This window comes from Pezoporus flaviventris, unplaced genomic scaffold, assembly GCF_033815535.1.
Source record: "Pezoporus flaviventris isolate CSIRO_AGI_PZ_B2104156 unplaced genomic scaffold, CSIRO_AGI_Pfla_v1 ptg000025l, whole genome shotgun sequence".
Classification (NCBI taxonomy): Eukaryota; Metazoa; Chordata; class Aves; order Psittaciformes; family Psittacidae; genus Pezoporus; species Pezoporus flaviventris.
Window position 1 is genome coordinate 7650024 of NW_026892573.1, and position 19486 is coordinate 7669509.

At 40.0% G+C, this 19486-nt stretch overlaps 1 protein-coding gene across 4 annotated transcripts in view; it reads right to left on the minus strand.

The window, feature by feature from the left end:
- Positions 1–19486, minus strand: part of RCBTB1 (RCC1 and BTB domain containing protein 1) — a 25749-nt gene continuing 6263 nt past the window's right edge. The window contains exons 3-12 of one of the 4 annotated variants that reach the window (XM_061457379.1): positions 18951–19101; positions 18306–18472; positions 16216–16374; positions 15150–15257; positions 14091–14233; positions 7943–8133; positions 5122–5248; positions 4485–4636; positions 3655–3785; positions 1–945 (exon numbers count right to left, since the gene is read on the minus strand). In XM_061457379.1, the coding sequence (XP_061313363.1) occupies positions 805–945; positions 3655–3785; positions 4485–4636; positions 5122–5248; positions 7943–8133; positions 14091–14233; positions 15150–15257; positions 16216–16374; positions 18306–18472; positions 18951–19101 (1470 nt within the window). In that variant the 3' untranslated portion in view covers positions 1–804. Of the gene's footprint in view, positions 946–3654; positions 3786–4484; positions 4657–5121; positions 5249–7942; positions 8134–14090; positions 14234–15149; positions 15258–16215; positions 16375–18305; positions 18473–18950; positions 19102–19486 lie in introns of those variants that run through there. The other 3 variants (XR_009744124.1, XR_009744123.1, XM_061457381.1) reach the window with 3 other exon arrangements.

Here is a 19486-nt window from a genome sequence, read left to right on the forward strand (position 1 = left end):
TAAAAAAAAGTTAATTTTATTACATGTAGCTTACATTTAGACAACACTTAAATGCAAACCCCCTGCTTTCAGAAGACTGCATCCCTTCCCTTTCAAGGGAACTGATGCAATCTGGAGTCATTCAAGAGGAAATTTTTTCCATTAGTCATTATAAATATTGCTTGAACGGATTATGTGAAGTATACATTGCAGCTTATATTAAGGTATACTCAAATACAGAGACTGACTTCTGATTAGATTTGCTAGTTACCCCTTTCTTCAAAGTCACTCGTGTAGGCTTTGCGGATGGATTATTTGTGCACACTTTTCTAAGCACCAGATGCTTGGTTAATTACACGCAGCAAATGGCAAAGTCATTCACAATCATGCAAATGCAGTACGAGATTTCCATGCCATTTGCTTCTCTATAATCCCAGGGAGTTAATTATTTAAGTGACAGTCAGACTAGTCTCCAACTCCCAAAGAAATTGGAAGTCTTGAGAGGCAGTGCTAGAACTCTTGATTTCCCAGGCTAAAGAGGCATCCTCAGTGCTGGCTGGTAGCTTCTGCACACCACCATGTGTCCTCTCTCCAGCTGAAATCTTGAACTTGTTCCACTATCCAGGTTTGCTAAATGCAAGTGAATATTTTGCTTGACATTTTATAACAGTTCACTCTTGAGCATGGAAAATTTTTGTTTCCACTGTGGCTTTTCACATCTTCTGGTATGAGAGCCAGGCAACACTCAATTTTACCTGTACAGTTACAACATGCTGTTATAACTGCAGAAAATCCCTGCAAACAGCCATAACTTACAGCCTCATTTCAGTTCTTAAAGGCTCCACATTTACTGGCTTTAGCAATGAATTCCTTTAGCAGAGGACCATCCATTTGCCAAAACGCTGTGGTTTGTGTCACTTCTGTCAAGTGATTGACACAAAACTTAAAGCAGAATTCCTCTAAGTCCTAAGCAGAAAAAAGAAAAGAAGAAAAAAATCTCATTATCTTTACTTTCTCCAGCACAGAAAATGACATTTAGGCACAAACACCTGTATATGCTTTATTTTTACAGATGAGCCCAACACATTAACCCAGTGGCTCCCAATGCTTTTCCCCCAAACAGTCACTATGTAAATGCAACAGAAATAATAATTCTACCCATGTATCATGGTTACAAGGGGCACAGTAACCATAACTTGTTCTCACTATGTAGCTGCAGTCACAAAAATCAGCTGTTACGAGCAATATGTATTTTAAAAGTTTCCCCACTTTAAGAGTTTCACCTGCACTCACTGACATTTACTAAAACACAATACAAACAGGAGACCTCAGGGTAATGATATATAACCAAGACTGTGGATTTAGAAAATTCAGCTCTTTTGTTCCGTAACAAACTGAAATCTATCTATCTGTAAGGTTGCTTGGCTTCTTGCTTAGTTAAGGGCTTAACTAAAGCCTTGAAGTTACATGTCCCCCAGGATCACTGCAAGCATATACTAACTGGATAGTTTTAAAGCTAAGTTTAGGCAGAAGGCCTCTCTGTGCCTTAGAAACAGACTCTTGTTATAAGGAGAATTACAAAATAGCAACTCCCCACCCTGTTCTAATTCCTCTACTGTGTTTTAAGTTTGTAGAACTAGTACTTCACATGTGAGAACTCTCCCTTCCTCAGCTGCTCAGCACCTGGGGCGCTGCAGGAAGGCACAATACATTTGCAGAGCTCTTTAAGCCATTGATTAATATTCACAATACTGAACACTACAGCAACTGTGTGCCAGTGAGAGTTCTTGACACAACAACAATACAAAAACATATCCTGGCCTAAAACCAGGCATTCTGAAGCTGCAGATCCTGGCTTGTGTGGCATCTGTGCAATGAAAAAAGGCAAGCTTATTAGAACTGAACACCGATGGTTTTCTTGGTTTTAAAGAGCAGAATGAGCTAGCATTTGTAACAAAATTGCATCATACACATTACAATATTTTGCACTGCTTTATTAAAAAAAATCATATTCCAAGTCAATGTAACAAAAGCATACAATAAACATATTGTAATAGTAGTAATTCTGGAATATTTAAAAGTTCTGTATTGAAAAAAAAGGCTGAATTTCATTTGCAGATGGATGCACTCCCAGCAAATTATCCTTGAAATATAGGCTTAAATGAGTAAAGGCACGAGGTACATCCAAGGATTATTTTAAGAGCTACTACAAGCAGCCACACATGACGTAATTCTAGCCACTTCAACTCAGTCACCAAAAGAAAGTATAGGAGAGTTTTGTGTCATAGAGGTATTTCAAATTAGCGAAGCAGCTTCTTTTAACTGTGGTCTTCCAGATGCAGTTCCTTGAATGCACTACATCACCCAAGCAATTTCAAGCTCCCATCCAGCATTACTGCACGTGAAAACCACTTTTTGTTTAAAAAACAAACCCTAGGTGTCACCCATTCTCTCCTTGATGTACCATTTAAGCCTATGGTTCTAACTTCATTTTGCTAGTGAGGTACAGCCAAGGCACAGTAACTGGATTTCTCCTACACTTTAAAAGCAGAATCAATCACACACTGAACACCCATCCCTTAAACAATCTTTTGAGGCTAAAATGTGGAAATTTTCCTATTTTCCATGAAATCTCACCAAAGAAATTGTTATTCACAGTAGAACTGAAGCTACAATTCAGACACTAACACAGCCCTTTAGGTAAGGTGTTATCAAAAAAGCAACACACAAGGCTCTGAAATAAGTTAGGGCACTTTCACGCCAATCACTGGGTATTAAGTACAAGAAAACGCAATGAGCTGATACACTGAGTACCAAAACTGCTTTATAAGCATAAGTAGCAAGCCAACCAAAGTTGCAAACATGATGTACAGATACTACGCTGAACACAAATAACCACAGCAAGACCAGGAATACATCCTGGTTAGTCCACAAAGCAGCATGTTAGCGATGTAGTAATGAAGTCAGACATGGTGCAATAGAGAAGTTTCTCTAGCCTTCCCCCCTTTTCACACACTTGTTCTCTGTCCTCAACATTTATCAGGCCCACAAAGGAGTTCTTATCCTGCCATTTTGTCACACTGTGAAGACTGAAAGTGTATTTAATGGTAGCTAAAACAAAACAAGCCAACAAAAGAAACCTAAATGCACTCAGTCCCCAAACCCACCACCATATGGCAACACATACAACACATAACCTTACACCTTAGTAACTTCAGGCTTACAAGATTGCTTTTCTCAATGTTAGTGGTTTTGTTTTGTATTTAAACCCCTCCCCTGTTTCAGAGTTAGTGTTTCCGAATGTTTAGTGATCTTCATCTCCCCCCAAACAGTAATTCATGAAGTTTGGCACAGCATCATAACCCTTTACCATGAAATTACACAATGCAAACGTTTACAGATAATGAGTCTCAGCCTGGAACTTCAGTCATCTTTAGCTATCTGTGTACTAGTCCACCTTCTCAGTACTGGTTTATGGGGGTGGAGGAAGATACATCTCTCATGGCAAATACAGGGTTTTTTTAAGTTCAACATTCTCAAATTCTGACAATGGGAAACAGTATTATCTGAGATAGTAAAGGAACAAGCTTAATGAAAAAATAACTGGCAGCTTTTCTCCATAGTTTAAGTCAGAAAGCAGCCACCTATTTAAGAGACTGAAGTTTAGAAGTTTACCTCTGCATCATATCTGACAGCAGCAGAGAGCAACGAAAATGCATTTTCCACAGTAATTCCTCTCTTGATAATATGCTGACACAGTTTTTTCAGTCTATTTTCACAGTAAGAAGTAGCCAAATCCAAAAGCCCTGCAATTAAAACACCATTGTACATTAGTCCGTTGTAACGATCTCTGCTCTTTGAACAGCAGCTTATGTTCCTGGGCACAGACTGCATCTGCACTCTGTGTGCAATGTTCTATGGCTCTGAAAGATGCTTTTTGCAAGTGGGCCACTATCAGGAAAATGAATTTTACTGTTACACAAGAAGAAAGGCCTTTTATTCCCTCATGCCATAATCCTGTTAATCTCTCCAAATACACAAGCTGTTCTCCTGCTTTGCACACCCAACTGCTTATGAGAGTGGAAATATCACAGAACAAGCAGCACAACATGAGCAAAAAGCTACCATCACAAAAATCTGTGCCTGAATTACGGCTTGCTCTTTGCACTGCTGTCCAAGTTTCCTCTATGTTAGATCTACTGAGATTCTTTGATATTACCCTGAACAATAACTGACTCAATTTAGTAAAATATTCAAGTATTTTAACCCAAACAGTTTCTCTCCCAAATTTGAAAAAAATGCTCACAGATTATTTCTAAATATGCACCAGTTTTGCCACGGAACATTTGCTACAACAGTATTTTTAAGACAGGCTAATTAATCACCAGTAAAATGCATTATAGGCCAGACCAGACCAGAAGCTTGTATTAATATATATATACTGCATTCCCTGCCTCAGTTTTTCTGGATGCTGCTTTCTAACATAATTGGACCATAAGCAATACCTATTGCATCTTCAGGCGGAAGGTCCACACTGTCTGTATACAAGTACTCAAGAAAGGCACGATACACAGGATAAGAAAACTGGTCTATTTCTATCACTTCCTTCATATCCTCATTCCAGTATGACTGGAACATGGTTCTGAAGTGTTCACACCTAAGAGACAAAGACATAATCTGGAACACTATTACATGAACACATGAACATTACATTACAGTCCCCTGAAATACATATTTGGGGCACTCTGCAATATTCACAAATATTTTACCATACTCTATCACAGCCAGTGGTCCACATTTTGGTTCCTAATACTGTGGGCATTGTTATGCATCAAGATAAAACTCTTATTTGATCTATGATACAGAAATGTCTATGTATTCCTTGCAATGAGACCAACTTAACAGAATTCATTATCCTGGGAACAACAGATGGGCTTACTGAAAATTGACTATGGACCATTTTAAGACAAGAGTTTTGATTCAACTCTTTTCACAATCACTTCATTTAAAGTGATTATGAATACATAGATATTATATATTACAGGTTTAGGAGTCCCTCCCTATCCTTTACTTCCCCCCACCTTAGATGTGATACTAAGAGTTTATACAGAATAACCAAGAGCTGTGAAACATGACCACTACCTGATTTTCAGAACAGCTTTGTGGACATGGATGTACTTTCCATCCACACGGAACTTTAGGTCTGAGGTTTCTGGGCTGTCAAACTCTTTCTTCAGAGACTCTGCTACTGTTAAAAAGTCCTCATGCTCTACAGAAACAATTTGAAAACAAACAAAAACATGTTAAGCTTCTTAGAACATACACATCACTAACTAATGCTAGAAGCTCAACTAAGAGCATGTTAAGGAAAATAGGTCAGTATTAGAGCTCCACTGGCTTAAACGGTGAAATGGGAGGAATGAATTAATCCAGTACTATTTCCTGTTGGCAAGGGCTGCTACAAGCCAGCTACAGGCAGCAGGGGTCAGCAATTCCCGTTCCAGCTCATTGCACAGAGGTAGCAGAACACCATGGAAGGCACCTGGAGAACTTTCTCCTCCTGGGCACCACTCATGAGGTTGCCAGCCTCCTCACAGCGCACTGCTAGTGCTCATGCTAGTCAGCTCAGATCCACAACCTGCAAACTACCTCTGCAGTTGCACACTGCTCTTAATGGGAGTCTACAGCATCACCTGCAACTTGAGACACAGTGTACAGTACTTCTGCTGCATTGACATGGTGTGGCCTAAACAGTAAGAAAATGTGTTACCAGTTGCCACTTGTTTGTGCTGGCAGACCGGATATAGCCTGCAGGTTGTCTGTCAAGGTCTTTGCCAAGGCTCAAGAGCATGAATTATCACTGACACCATTATACTCAGGTTCTTAGTCAATTATGACAACACAAAACCTAACAGCAGTGCTGTTGAAGAAGAGTGACAGTAGATACTGTATGCTTGGTACAACCAAGGACATAGGACTTTGGCAATTTTGGAAGTGGATTAAAGCTCTCAGCTCTTTGACAGTCCTTCACATTAAGGCTCATGGCACTGGTCCCACAGGGGTCCCATTCTATGTCTCTAGAAATCATACAAGAGTTGCAGCATAAGATAGCTCAGACTTGTGGTTAAAACAAGATCTCTGAAGTTCTAGAAAAACTAATTTAAGCCACTATTTGAAGCTTACACTGATGCATCTTAAAAGTGTGTTTCAAAACATATGGCCTCTAAGAGGCAAAGTATGGAAAAGAAAAATAAGTGGATTTCCACTATAATGGGATGTGGTCTACCTCCTGTGTCCCACAGGACTGCAGATTATTCATCCATATACAATCCACAAATTACCTTTCACCATTCGGGACAGCTGAATTAGTTGTCATTTTGAAAGGAATACTGCTGTAACAAATTGCTGTAACAGACAAGTCATGTTTGTGCCACAAAGACCACACACTCCTACAATTTACATAGATCACCCACAGAACCTGCAGCTCACCAGGGCTAACTAAACCATGCTCCAATCCCTCTCCATTTGCTCATGTGATTTTTCTTCCCAGGTCATCAGCTTAGCTTAAGCTATGCAGCAGATCAACTTTCACTCCAAATATCTTAAGTTCATTCCTCAAAAAAGGCTGCAGATTTGTACTTCACCACAGCCAATCCTGAGTGACTGATTCATTTTTTTTGGCAGAGCAATCATAACTGGAAGCAGAACAACAACCTTTATGCAGAGTTAGCTCTCACTAACAAAAAACCCCCAAACATAGAAAGAAAAGAGGGTTTTTTTTAACTTGTATGAATAAAAAGGTGGGGAAGATGGAGATTAAAAATACACCCACAATTAATGCTTTTGGTTTAAATATTCAATAAGTAGGATTATCAGAATAAGAAGGGAATAACCCCCAACAGGCGAGAGGAGTTAAAAAGCAGACACAAAAGTTAAAACATGTTGTTATACTCAGTCTGGGAATACTTCATAAAAACCAAGAACTTGAAAGGTAGTGAAACTGGGGAGATTTATTCATTTAAACAGTCTTCACTATCAGCAACAGGCAACAGACTGGACAACCATCAGACCTCTACAGAGGACAAGACTAACACCTACCACAGAGGATTAGAAAATGAAGAAAGCAAGAGTAGGATAAAACAAGACTTGGATTTACCCAGAAGCAGATCACTCCAAGCTAATCTTTTCTCTCTAGTGAAACTATTCAGTTTTTCTCTATACACGAGATGCTGTTATCTGGACCTCTATGAATGTGATAACACGGCTAACTGAAAAGTTAGAAAAGGTAGAGAACCAGGGTTAGCACAAATCACATGCAAGGTTAAAGACTGAGACTGCAGAAAGGTCACTCAGGATGTGATCTGTCCACAAAAACAATTTTGTACAGGAACTAACAAAATTAGGATCTGTTGTCAATATGAAATCAGATTAGAGCTCCTAAATGATCTTAAGAACTGAAGCAGCAGGTCTAAAATGAAAACATCTTAACGTTTTGAGCATGAAGACGTCATGTTTTCAAGGAAGTGGAAAAACAAGCTAAGCACTTTATAGCATATTTGGGGTCAAAAAAGAATTAGCACAATGTGAATCAAAGATAATCAAGAAGAAAGGATTGGGCTTATCTGTTGGTCACAGAGACTGTATCCTAAAGTGCAATCCGAGGTAGCATAAAAAGAGAGTTCCGACAGAGGAAACTATTCGGGTCTTGTTTTAGAGGGACTTTTATTTATAAATCTGCCTGTCTTTGAATAAAAGTCAAATTAAACCATGTTGAGATAAATCATCTCAAAAAAAGAAAACCTGGAATTCTGTTACTTTACTTTCCTAACATGAAACATAAGAGAGAGATTCAATCCTTCATGTTGCCAGTTCTCCTTAAAACAGGAGTGGTATCCTGTACTAATCACTACTAATGTACACAAGAGATTACAGCACTGGCTGCCATGTTAGAGTTTATTCTCACCTACTGACAGAAGACGCCACATAACAGCCGGGGTAGCAAAGCAAGCAAACACATCATCAGTGCAGGCAAAGTGCGTGAGGTGGGGAAGGATCACGGACTGCCCACGGCACTGGCCCCACATGTACACTTGGCCACTCTGGGTCTTGGCAGCTGATGTGTGAGCAGAGTGGCAGGCAGCAATCTCCACAACCCTGTGAACAGAAGAACCCTTGTAAGATACTTACAGGTACAGAATCAAGTGACTTTCCAAATACCTCACCAAAATAACAGCCAACCAAACTGCATCTAGACTCCTGTACTATCTCTTTCTTTGCCCTGCATGAATGTGATGATACTGTTAGAATAGATATTTTGAAACTGCAATGACATTTTCAGCTTGCTGGTAGATTTTACTATACTTATGTATTGCTTCAATGATGTCATTCTCATCATCTGACATTCCTCCTTTTCTTCCATAAAGATGGGAAAGAGACGAAAAAAAAACCAAGTTCTGGTTTCCCCTTTAAAACCAATGCACATCACTTTTTCTCAAAAAGAAATGCTTATGGAGCTGATGAAACTTCCAGTTCCGGAATAAGCAGAAAAGTTTTAGTACTAAGATTTTTACAGAACAATTTTCAGAACATCTCTCAAACAGATGTAAAAATCATCTCACATTAAGTTCTTTGGTGTTTTTCAATAAATGCTTTATTAAGAAACCCTTCTACCTCCCTCTTTTTAACCCCTCCCCTTTTTTTTTTCTTTTTTTTTTTATTTAGACAGAGATGTGACCTACTGCTTGTATTTCTGCCTCCTTATTTTGCTGCTAGTTTCCTTTCCTCAACACTGAAGTTCAGCAGGGAACATGGACAATGCTTCATGTGAGGAGAGGTGAACACACACACACTTCATATTCTTGAGAGCTATGGCTGTTTTTCAAATGAAGTCTATATAGTATTTTCACCCACCTCACATAGTTCCTTAAAATAGTAGAGCTGCTGATGCACACTTATCTATTCTGTTCTCCCACTGCTCAGGCAATCCCTACCTTGCCATCTGAAACATTACAAGAACTGAGAAGAACCACACTTCCGTTAAAAAGGACTGCAAGGATGTTTCCAGTGTCTCTGTTTACACAATAAGCAAAAACCAGGGGAAGTTCCAGTGTTAGTTCAAAATAAAAGTTACACTTTCCTGGTTTTATTCCATGCTAAAACTGCATCAGAGGATTTCATGCTTTTGTGCCAGAAACAGATCAACTGGGACAAATAAATGTCTTTCCAAGCAATCTACGGATGTACATATCAAAATGTTTGTTCCTTTACAGAACAATAACATGGAGAGTTGGCTTTTTGGTGAAAAGGTTTTTTAGCACAAAGCCCTCATTTTAAGTGCAAAATCTTTTTCAAGATAAAACACAGGAAGAATCTCCAACAACTTTCAGTGTATGTATCAGTTATTTCTGGCAGATAACAGACTAACAGGTTATTTTAAACCATTATCAACTTCAGAACTTGTTTGCAACATTATGGTATTTCAGCATCTCTGCAAGAGACATCATAAAGCAATTATTTCAGGGACAACTTTTCATCTTAAGTGTCCACCTAAACTACTTCCTTCCCAAACTTTCTTCCCTTAGCAGAACAGATTCTTATTTCCAAGGCAAACTATGCTATACTTAAAAAGTATAGTAGAACATGTATTGTAACACATACATAGTACATGTACTGAATACTTACAGTACGTGCACAGGATAACATGTTAAGCAAACACTTCACATCAGAATTCAGGAAGCTGACCTTCATAACTGCTCCTCCAAGCTAACACAAAGTCTAAAAGTTCTTTACAAGCTATATGTGCAATATTCTTCGAGATAGCATCATATGCCACTTCCTAAGGAACTGTCACCAGCATTACATATAAATGACAAAAGAGTGCTATAAATGAAAAGACCAGGAGAAGCAGCAGTAACATGCTTCATGGGAAATGACAGCTCACCCACTTACAGCACTGTTTCCAAGGGAGCTGCATCAAGCAAGATGAGTAAGTTCAAGTGACTTACATCGCCCTTAGATGCCAAGCAGAAATTTTGTATTTTCTCCCTCCTTGAGTCCCTGAACAAATGCCAGCATTATTACAGTTCCATGCTTGAGTTCACATACACAACACTAAATGCAACAGTTCCCCTTAGTTCACTTGAGAAATAAACTGCCAAGAAAACAAAGCTGCTCTATTTGCAAACATACATATTTCTGTTTCAGTGCTTTTAAAAATAGTATTTCATTGGCTCCAGCCAATGAGCCGGCTTCATCTGGAGCTCGGCTCAGATGCCTCTATACAAACGCCCATAGCATGGGGAACAAAGAGGAATTAGAGATGTGTGCACATCTACAGAGGTATGATATAACAGGCATCACAGAAACATGGTGGGATGGCTCCTATGACTGGAGTGTTGGAATGGAAGGTTACAGGCTCTTTAGAAAAGACAGGCCTGGCAGGCAGGGAGGGGAAGTTGCCCTTTATGTTAGGGATAGGCTGGAGAGTATGGAACTCTGTCTGGGGACAGGTGAGCAGTCCACAGAGAGTTTGTGGGTCAGGGTTAAAGGGAATATAGCTATGGGAGACATTACTGTGGGGGTCTGTTACAGACCGCCTGATCAAGGAGAACCTGTGGATGAAGCACTCCATAGACAGATAGGAAAAGCCTCACGCTCACAGGCCCTTGTTCTCATGGGTGACTTCAACCACCATGACATCTGTTGGAAGGACGGTACAGACCAGCACAAGCAATCCAGGAGGTTCCTCGATTGTGTGGAAGACAACTTCCTTCTGCAAGTAATAGAGGAGCTGACAAGGAGAGGTGCCATGCTTGACCTCGTGCTCACCAACAGGGAAGGGCTGGTTGGAAATGTGACTCTCCAGGGCAGCCTTGGATGCAGCGATCATGAGATGCTCGAATTTGAGATCCTCAGGACAGTGAGAAGAGCGTGCAGCAAGCTCACTGCCCTGGACTTCAAGAGAGCAGACTTTGGCCTCTTCAGGAACCTGCTTTGGAAGGTTCCATGGGATACAGCCCTAGAGGGCAGGGGGGCCCAAGACTGTTGGTTGATATTCAAGGATCACCTGCTGCAAGCTCAGGAGTGTTGCATCCCAACTAGAAGGAAGTGCAGCAGGAGGGCCAGGAGAACTCCTTGGATGGATAAGGAGCTCCTGAGGAAAATTCAAAGGAAAAAAGAGGCTTATAATAAGTGGAAGCAAGGACAGGCGGCCTGGGAAGAGTACAGGGATGTGGTCCGGGAAGCTAGGGACCAGGTTAGGAAAGCTAAGGCCCAGTCAGAATTAAACTTAGCTAGAGGTATTAAAGATAACAGGAAGGGATGCTACAGGTACATAGCAAATAAAAAACAGACTAGGGAGAACCCCTCAGGAAGCTATCAGGAGAACTGGCTACCCTGGATTTGGAGAAGACTGAGGTTCTGAATGACTTCTTTGCCTCAGTCTTCACTGGCAAAGGCTCTGACCACACCACCCAAGTCTTGGAAGGCAGACGCAGGGACTGTGAGAATGAAGACCTTGCGCCCACTGTAGGAGAGGAACTGGTTCGAGACCATCTTAAAAACCTGAACATGCACAAGTCCATGGGTCCTGATGAAATCCATCCGCGGGTCCTGAAGGAGCTGGTGAATGAAGTTGCTAAGCCACTGTCCATCTTATTTGAAAAATCATGGCAGTCAGGTGAAGTTCCCGACGACTGGAAAAAGGGAAATATAACCCCCATTTTCAAGAAGGGGAAAATGGATGACCCAGGGAATTACAGACCAGTCAGTCTCACCTCTGTGCCTGGCAAAATCTTGGAGCAGATTCTCCTGGAAGGCATGCTAAGGCACATGAAAATCGCTAAGGCACATGAAAATCAACAAGGTGCTTGGTGACAGCCAGCATGGCTTCACTAAGGGGAAATCCTGCCTGACCAATTTGGTGGCCTTCTATGATGGGCTACAGAACTGATGGACAGGGGTAGAGCAGTTGATGTCATCTACCTGGACTTGTGCAAAGCGTTCGACACTGTCCCACACGACATCCCTGTCTCTAAATTGGAGAGATAGTTTCATAGGTGGAACGCTCGGTGGATAAAGAACTGGCTGGATGGCCGCATGCAAACAGTTGTGGTCAATGGCTCAGTGTCCAGCTGGAGACCAGTAACGAGTGGTGTTCCTCAGGGATTGGTGTTGGGACTGGTCTTGTTTAACATCTTCGTCACTGACATGGACAGTGGGATTGAGTGCGCCCTCAGCAAGTTTGCCGATGACACCAAGCTGTGTGGTTCGGTTGATACGCTGGAGGGAAGGAATGCCATCCAGAGGGACCTTGACACGCTTGTGAGGTGGGCTGATGCCAACCTCATGAAGTTTAACCATGCCAAGTGCAAGGTCCTACACCTGGGTCGGAGCAATCCCAGGCACAGCTACAGGTTGGGCAGAGAAGAGATTCAGAGCAGCCCTGTGGAGAAGGACTTGGGGGTGTTGGTTGATGAGAAAATGAACATGAGCCGGCTTCAGTGTGTGCTCGCAGCCCAGAAAGCCAACCGTATCCTGGGCTGCATCAAAAGGAGCGTGACCAGCAGGTCGAAGGAGGTGATCCTGCCCCTCTACTCTGCTCTCGTGAGACCTCACCTGGAGTATTGTGTGCAGTTCTGGTGTCCTCAACATAAAAAGGACATGGAACTGTTGGAACAAGTCCAGAGGAGGGCCACGAGGATGATCAGGGGACTGGAGTACCTCCTGTATGAAGATAGGCTGAGAAAGTTGGGGCTGTTCAGCCTGGAGAAGAGAAGGCTGCGTGAAGACCTCATAGCAGCCTTCCAGTATCTGAATGGGACCTATAGGGATGCTGGGGAGGGAATCTTCATTAGGGACTGTAGTGATAGGAGAAGGGGTAACAGGTTAAAATTTAAACAGGGGAAGTTTAGATTGGATATAAGGAGGAAATTCTTTCCTGTGAGTTTGGTGAGGCACTGGAATGGGTTGCCCAGGGAGGTTGTGAATGCTCCATCCCTGGCAGTGTTCAAGACCAGGTTGGACGAGGCCTTGCGTGATATGATTTAGCGTAAGGTGTCCCTGCCCACGGCAGGGGGATTGGAACTTGATGATCTTAAGGTTCCTTTCCAACCCTAATTATTCTATGATTCTATGATTCTATTTTGCTATGCTAGTGTCAGTTCCTTCACAGACAAGCCAGCCTAACGTCAGTAGTTTCTATTGCAATGGTTCCTTTCTTCTTTCTCACCTCCACCCCTTTTTAAGCTCTTAAACAATCTCAGTTCTGTGCAGCTTTTAATTTAAGTGTGAGAAACAGGAAAAATAGGAATGACTTCCCAGAAGGACAGTTCAGAAATGGAGGACAAAAACCAACCACAAATGCTTCTTAGTTAAGTGGAGATTACAAGTTAAGAGATTTACAGGTTAAGGAATTTATGGATTAAGAAGTTTCCAAATTGAGGTACATTAATCTATAGGTATACACATGGGCCCAGAGAATGGGATTGAGGTCCAAGCTTGTAGTGAACAAAAGCCATCCTAAATATGAGGATGACAAGGGTGCTGGAAGAAGGGGTACAAGGGTAAGGGCAATTCTTTTATGAGTCTAGAAAACTAAGAAACTATAAACTACTAACTGGTACCACTGATAAAAGTATTGTTATCAGTCCTTGGCTCTAGCAACCTTGCAAATTGAGTTGTGTTTACATGGTTTGTCAGCCTTTCAGAAAACTGTTTTTTCCTCATGTCACTTCTTACAAAGACAGTGCTTCTCCCCCCCCCCCCCCCTTTTATTTGTTAAACATAGGCCTCAATACAGCTTAAAAGCTTGGCTTGTTGATTTCATAACTGCATATTTTTAACCAAAGCAACCATATTTAGAATAGCCTAACAGTCATTCATTATCTTTCAGTATGAGGTAAATAAAAAGCATGTTTACTTTCAATAATCATTACAGATAGTAAAAAGCTTTCAGTCTATAGTAAACAACAAATTACCATTCTTTCCTATGCTTTTAACATTTGCCATAGAAAAACAATCAACCATGCCCTACACTAGCATGCTTCAAGTGCTAGAGTCTGCATAACACATGCTCAGATTTACCAATCCAGAAACAGCATCAGCAAGATTACCTTTCTTTTTCCATCATGATCTGCACCGGGCTTAGCTGGTTACTTTTATTGCCAGTTCCCAGCTGCCCATAAGTGTTAGCTCCCCAGGCATAGAGCAAGCCCTCATCTGTTAGTGCTAGTGTGTGCGCATAGCCACAGGCAATCTGTAAGTAAATATATAAGCATTACTACTAAAAAAAAAAAAAAAATCAGAAATGAGAAATACAATTATAGCACGCACTGCCTTTGTCTAGCTGATGTTAAATTTCTCAGGCATTCTTCATTTAGCGCTACTATGCCTTATTTCTCGGTATTTAAAGCTAACAAAATACATTAACTGTAAATACCAGAAAAGTCCCAAATTCATTAATGTTCATTGGTTACTCATAAATTATTTACTACACTTTTGCAAAGTCTCCCTTTTACTTGCTTTTAGTTGCTTTCAGTTGCAGAATCGTCACACAAATGGTGAACTCTATCATTATGTCTTGTAACTCTGAAATATATTCAGAATTTGATATTTTTAATACAGTACAAACTATGAGAACTGCAGGTCAACAGCCAACAACCATTCAACCCAAGTTATCACAGGAGGCTCCACAGAACCTTACTAAAACCCTGGGAAGTCCCAAATTTTAGTTTAATTCTTTAGCTGGGGAAAACAAAAACAACTCACCGACAAACAACCAAACCCACACCACAACTCATTTTCCTTTTCCCTCTCACTTCTGAAGGACTAATTAGACTATTCATGTAGAATATAATTTGAATACCTTGCTCCCCTTCTTTTCTTGTCTTTGCCTAGTGCATTTCGTTCAGGTTTATAACAAAAATGCAATATGTATCCATAGCATAATTTACTCATAGTTACACTAGCTAACTTTAAATCATTCAGAACACTTACAAAATCAAGTATTTTACAGCTTACTTGCACTTTTCATAAGCCTAAAAAAATTCACAGGAGATAAAAAAAATCAGTATTTGAACTGTGATATCTAGAAGCAGGCATATGATTCCAAAAATACTGTTTTAGCAGATGCTAGTAACATGAATGCATTTTCATTCCCACATTAGACATACCTGGAGTATACACACACCATGTAACGCTGCCACTCTGCATGGTGTTAGTTGATTGCCGTTGTTTCCAAGACCTAGCTGACCATTACCATTGTAACCCCAGCCATACACCTGGTTGCAAAAGGAAAATGAAAAAATTAAATAAAGCCACTCCTCAGCAGAAGTACAGAACATTTAAGACTTAGTATCAAACACAAGTCAGAAAAGTACATCTTAGGAAAAAAAACACTGTACATTATTTCAAGAGCAGTATTGAGAAGGCTGAAAGACATTAAATATACTACGATTGACTGCACTCAACTTTTCCATCCTGTGTTTAAAATATATTTGTCATTAAAGCACTAGAAATTTTGCAGTACACCAAAGTCTCTGCCATAGCGTCAACATTTCAGTGGACTTCTACACCTTCCTTTCTCATTATTACTTTCTTTTTTAAATAAGAAAAGAAATTAGTTACTCTGATCAGCTGGTTAGCTACTGGATTAGTTTAAACTGAAGTTCCCAGCTTGGCTCTGTTTTTTACTTTAGTTTTGTTACAGTGGACATATCAAGACAAAAATATGTACAATGAAAGCTTATCTCAACCACAGGACTTTTACAGTCCCTCCAGCCATAAAGAAATGCTACACTCCAAGTTTGATGAAATGTAGTAAGATTGAGGTTACAGTTCATACCTAGAAGCAAGATAGTGCCATAAACCTTTGTGAAACAGAACAGTTGCAGAATACTAGGGCAATGTGCAAACGCTGGGTTCAGTTTTATTGCTGGCAGTCAAGCCATGTGCTTAAGAATCAGGATATATCAATGTATTCTTGTAGCAAGATTAACTATTTAACTCTGCACACTTTCAAAAATCAACGTAATTAAGACATCTGTTAAAGAATCTGTTGAAGACAGTATTTCCAGTTAATAGCAGAATTTTCCTTAAATTTATCTCACAGAAGTTATCAATATAACTCTATCAATACAACTCTGTAACTTCAGCACTCCATGTCAGCATCTCTCCATGTTCAAAGGTTAACCTTGTAAGTTCAGGTAACAGAGACCATGAGAACACAGCAATGCTTACCTCGCCATTGTTTACTATAGCCATGGAGGAGGTCTGACCACAAGCAATGCCAACTATCACTTTACCCTGTAAACAGTTTGAAACTCTACGAGGAGTTGGCTGATTTGCTGTAGATCCAGATCCAACTTGACCACAGTTATTATAGCCCCAAGCATACAGCTGTCCATAAAAAACAAACAAAAAATGCAATTTAAGCCGTAATGATAGTAATAAATTATAATCTTACTGTAGTTATTATCAGACAGAGTAAATTATCCTACTGAACAAGCTAAAATGCTTAAAATCAAATTTCAACAGCTGAAAATTATAAACAGCAATATGACTGAGCTAGCAAATATGAACATAGGACTTTTTTCAGCTTCTTGCTACAGAACTGGAGTATCTGACTACAACAGGAAAACAAAGGAACATATTTCTGTATTAAACATATGTCAGATTACAAGACAGAGAACATAGTTAGTGGACTGTCCCCATAACAGCTACTATGAACAAGGAAGCATAAGGAAGACATTCTTTACTGTAGACACTGGAACAGGTTGCCCAAAGAAGAGATAAATGCTCCATCCCTGGCAGTGTTCAAGGCCAGGCTGGACAGAGCCTTCAGTGACACAGTCTAGGGTGAGGTGCTCTTGCCCATGGCAGAGGAGTTGGTACTAAATGATTTGAAGGTCCTTTCCAACCCTAACCATTCTATGATTCTATAATAAAAAATTAATTCCATCCCAGTCAAAACCAGCACATTATGACAAGTATTCCCATGAATACTTACAACTTCAATGACCCTCCAGATGTACCAAGACACAAGGGCTTCTGCAGCCAAATCTTTCTATAAGTAAAACTCTACTTAACATATTTTGCTGCTTTCTGTACAATCAGTTCTGGTAGAGATTAAACCTCAGAGCACAAACAGACTAAACTACTGCAAGGTATGCTAAGGACAGTTTTATAGCACATTAGCTAGCCACAATGGCAAGCAAGCTGTAAATCCCAACTCCATGGTAAATACAAAGAAACTTCCCCGCTTCCACAGACATTTCAAGCATCTGACATTCATTACAAGAGACAGCATGGCCACCACAGCAGCCACTTACAGTAGCTGGCACCACTAGTTTAATTAATGCATGAACACCCTCTCCCTCTTGCACACACACCAGATTTTATGGTTTAACCAAGTTAAACGTGATGGCATGAAGATCTCCCCTAAGAATAGGCTCTCCTTCCAAATACAACACTTAAATTAACCCAACACATCTTTCCTACCCTCAAATACTGATTTGCTACTTTGTATTACTGTTACATTATGACTCTACTGAACCATAATAGAGGCATGCTCAGATTACCAGGCTGAAAAAAACCTGTAGTTTACATTTTCATTTTTAGGAAGATTTTAAAATTAGAACTCTTCTTTTGCTAAAGCAGAGCTGAAACGAGGCTTTCCGCTGTGCAGTAACATGCAACTCAAATCAGATATGCACAGATTGCTCAAATCTGACTAACTGGAAACTAATTTTATGTGTTTCCTGTGACATCTAGCCTTAAGCCATGTAAACGAATAGAACAAAGCAAACCTGGTTATAAACCAGGTTCTCTTTCATTAGCTACACACAAAGGTATTCAGAGGTGTGTAGCACAATATTCTTTCACAGTAAAAACCTGGAAATCATGAAGACTACAAGAAACAGACCAAAGTAAGCAGTGAATACAAACAACACAATAATACCTCTTAAACAACAGAACAGCAAGTAAATCAGTGTTACATTATGCACTTTATAAACTATTATTTCACCTGTGACACAGCTTTCTGGTCTTGTCCCTGTAGGACACACCACAAATGCAAGACACAATAGTTTATTAAGCTTTTATCCCATTTTTTTTTGTGGTTGGACAGGGTTTTTTTGTTGGGGTTTGTGGGTGGGTGTTTCTTTGAGTTGTTTTCAAATCTGGTCTGAAGAGAAGGACACCCTAGTTTAAGACAGTAGAAAAAAAAGTTATGTTGTAACTACACTACAGAGAAAATGTCAGACTGCAAGGTCCCTTGCACTACTCACATCAAGAAGGAGATTAAGAGATTTGAACAGGTTTCAACTTACATCCCCATCAAATGACAGAGCCATGGAATGATGAGAGCCACAAGCTACTTCCACCACTTTCTTTACTAACAGATTTGTGCAAACTTGAACAGGAGTAATGCCCTGATTAGTTGTGCCATTCCCGAGTTGGCTGTAACCATTATGTCCCCAAGCATATACTTCACCATCTGCAAAAATATTGACATTTGTGATAAAAACCACCAAAAATTCCAAGGAAATTGAGATAGACAGAATTCTAAGAGATTAAAAACATCAACAAGAAAGTGAAAGGGCATTAACAAAGAGCAAAACTATTGCAAAAATCATCTGTATACTAAAAAACTATATACTTCATATGCAACTATTTTATACACATATCACAAAATAAACCTCTAGGTTTATTGTGGAAACACATGGAAGTGCACAGGTAAGACTAAGTACGTCATAAATGATAAGAGTAAAGCTTTATAGTTGCAACATAATGGAAATGGAAACTTGCTTTACCTATTCCTGAGTACCTTTAGCTCCACTTAAGAACAATAAGAAACCCTTAGTGTGCATTACCTAATTAACAAAATACAATTACACGTTAACCCACTCTTGTTAAATGCAAGTGGAACTTAAAATCCGTAACTGATGTTTCAATACTAAATGTTAATTTTCTACCTTCAGTGCAAAGTACAACATGGGGTCCACTTCCATAACTGAGACTGGAAATCTTCTTTCCACATAAGGCTTCTAATTTCTTTGGTACTATTGTGCTCTGATTATCTCCAGTTCCCAAACAATTACTGCAATTCAGTCCAAAAACAAATACCTGAAAAAAAACAGAGGAATACTGATTTCAAGTGATTTATACTCAGGTATGGACAGATGTGGCAATCTCCAGTTCTTCATGAAACTATGGACTCTCGAGGGCTAGAGACTTCACTCATGGAAGTTAACAAGCTCAAGAGCCAGCATGGAGACACTTTGGAAGTTAAATGATGAAATTAAATTCTTCACATCCATGAAGGCCTCTCATTTGTGGGAACTGTACTATAAGAAGTATTAAACTGTGAAAGTGGAAGACAGCCCCTTCTTTTAACAGCAATTTGCAAAGAGCAGCCACAGTTGTACTGTGAGAGGCTCATCCTTCAGGCAGCTTTGACAGGACTTAGGGGAAAAAAAAATGAAGTCCTACTCTACCCAGTCTTACAAGA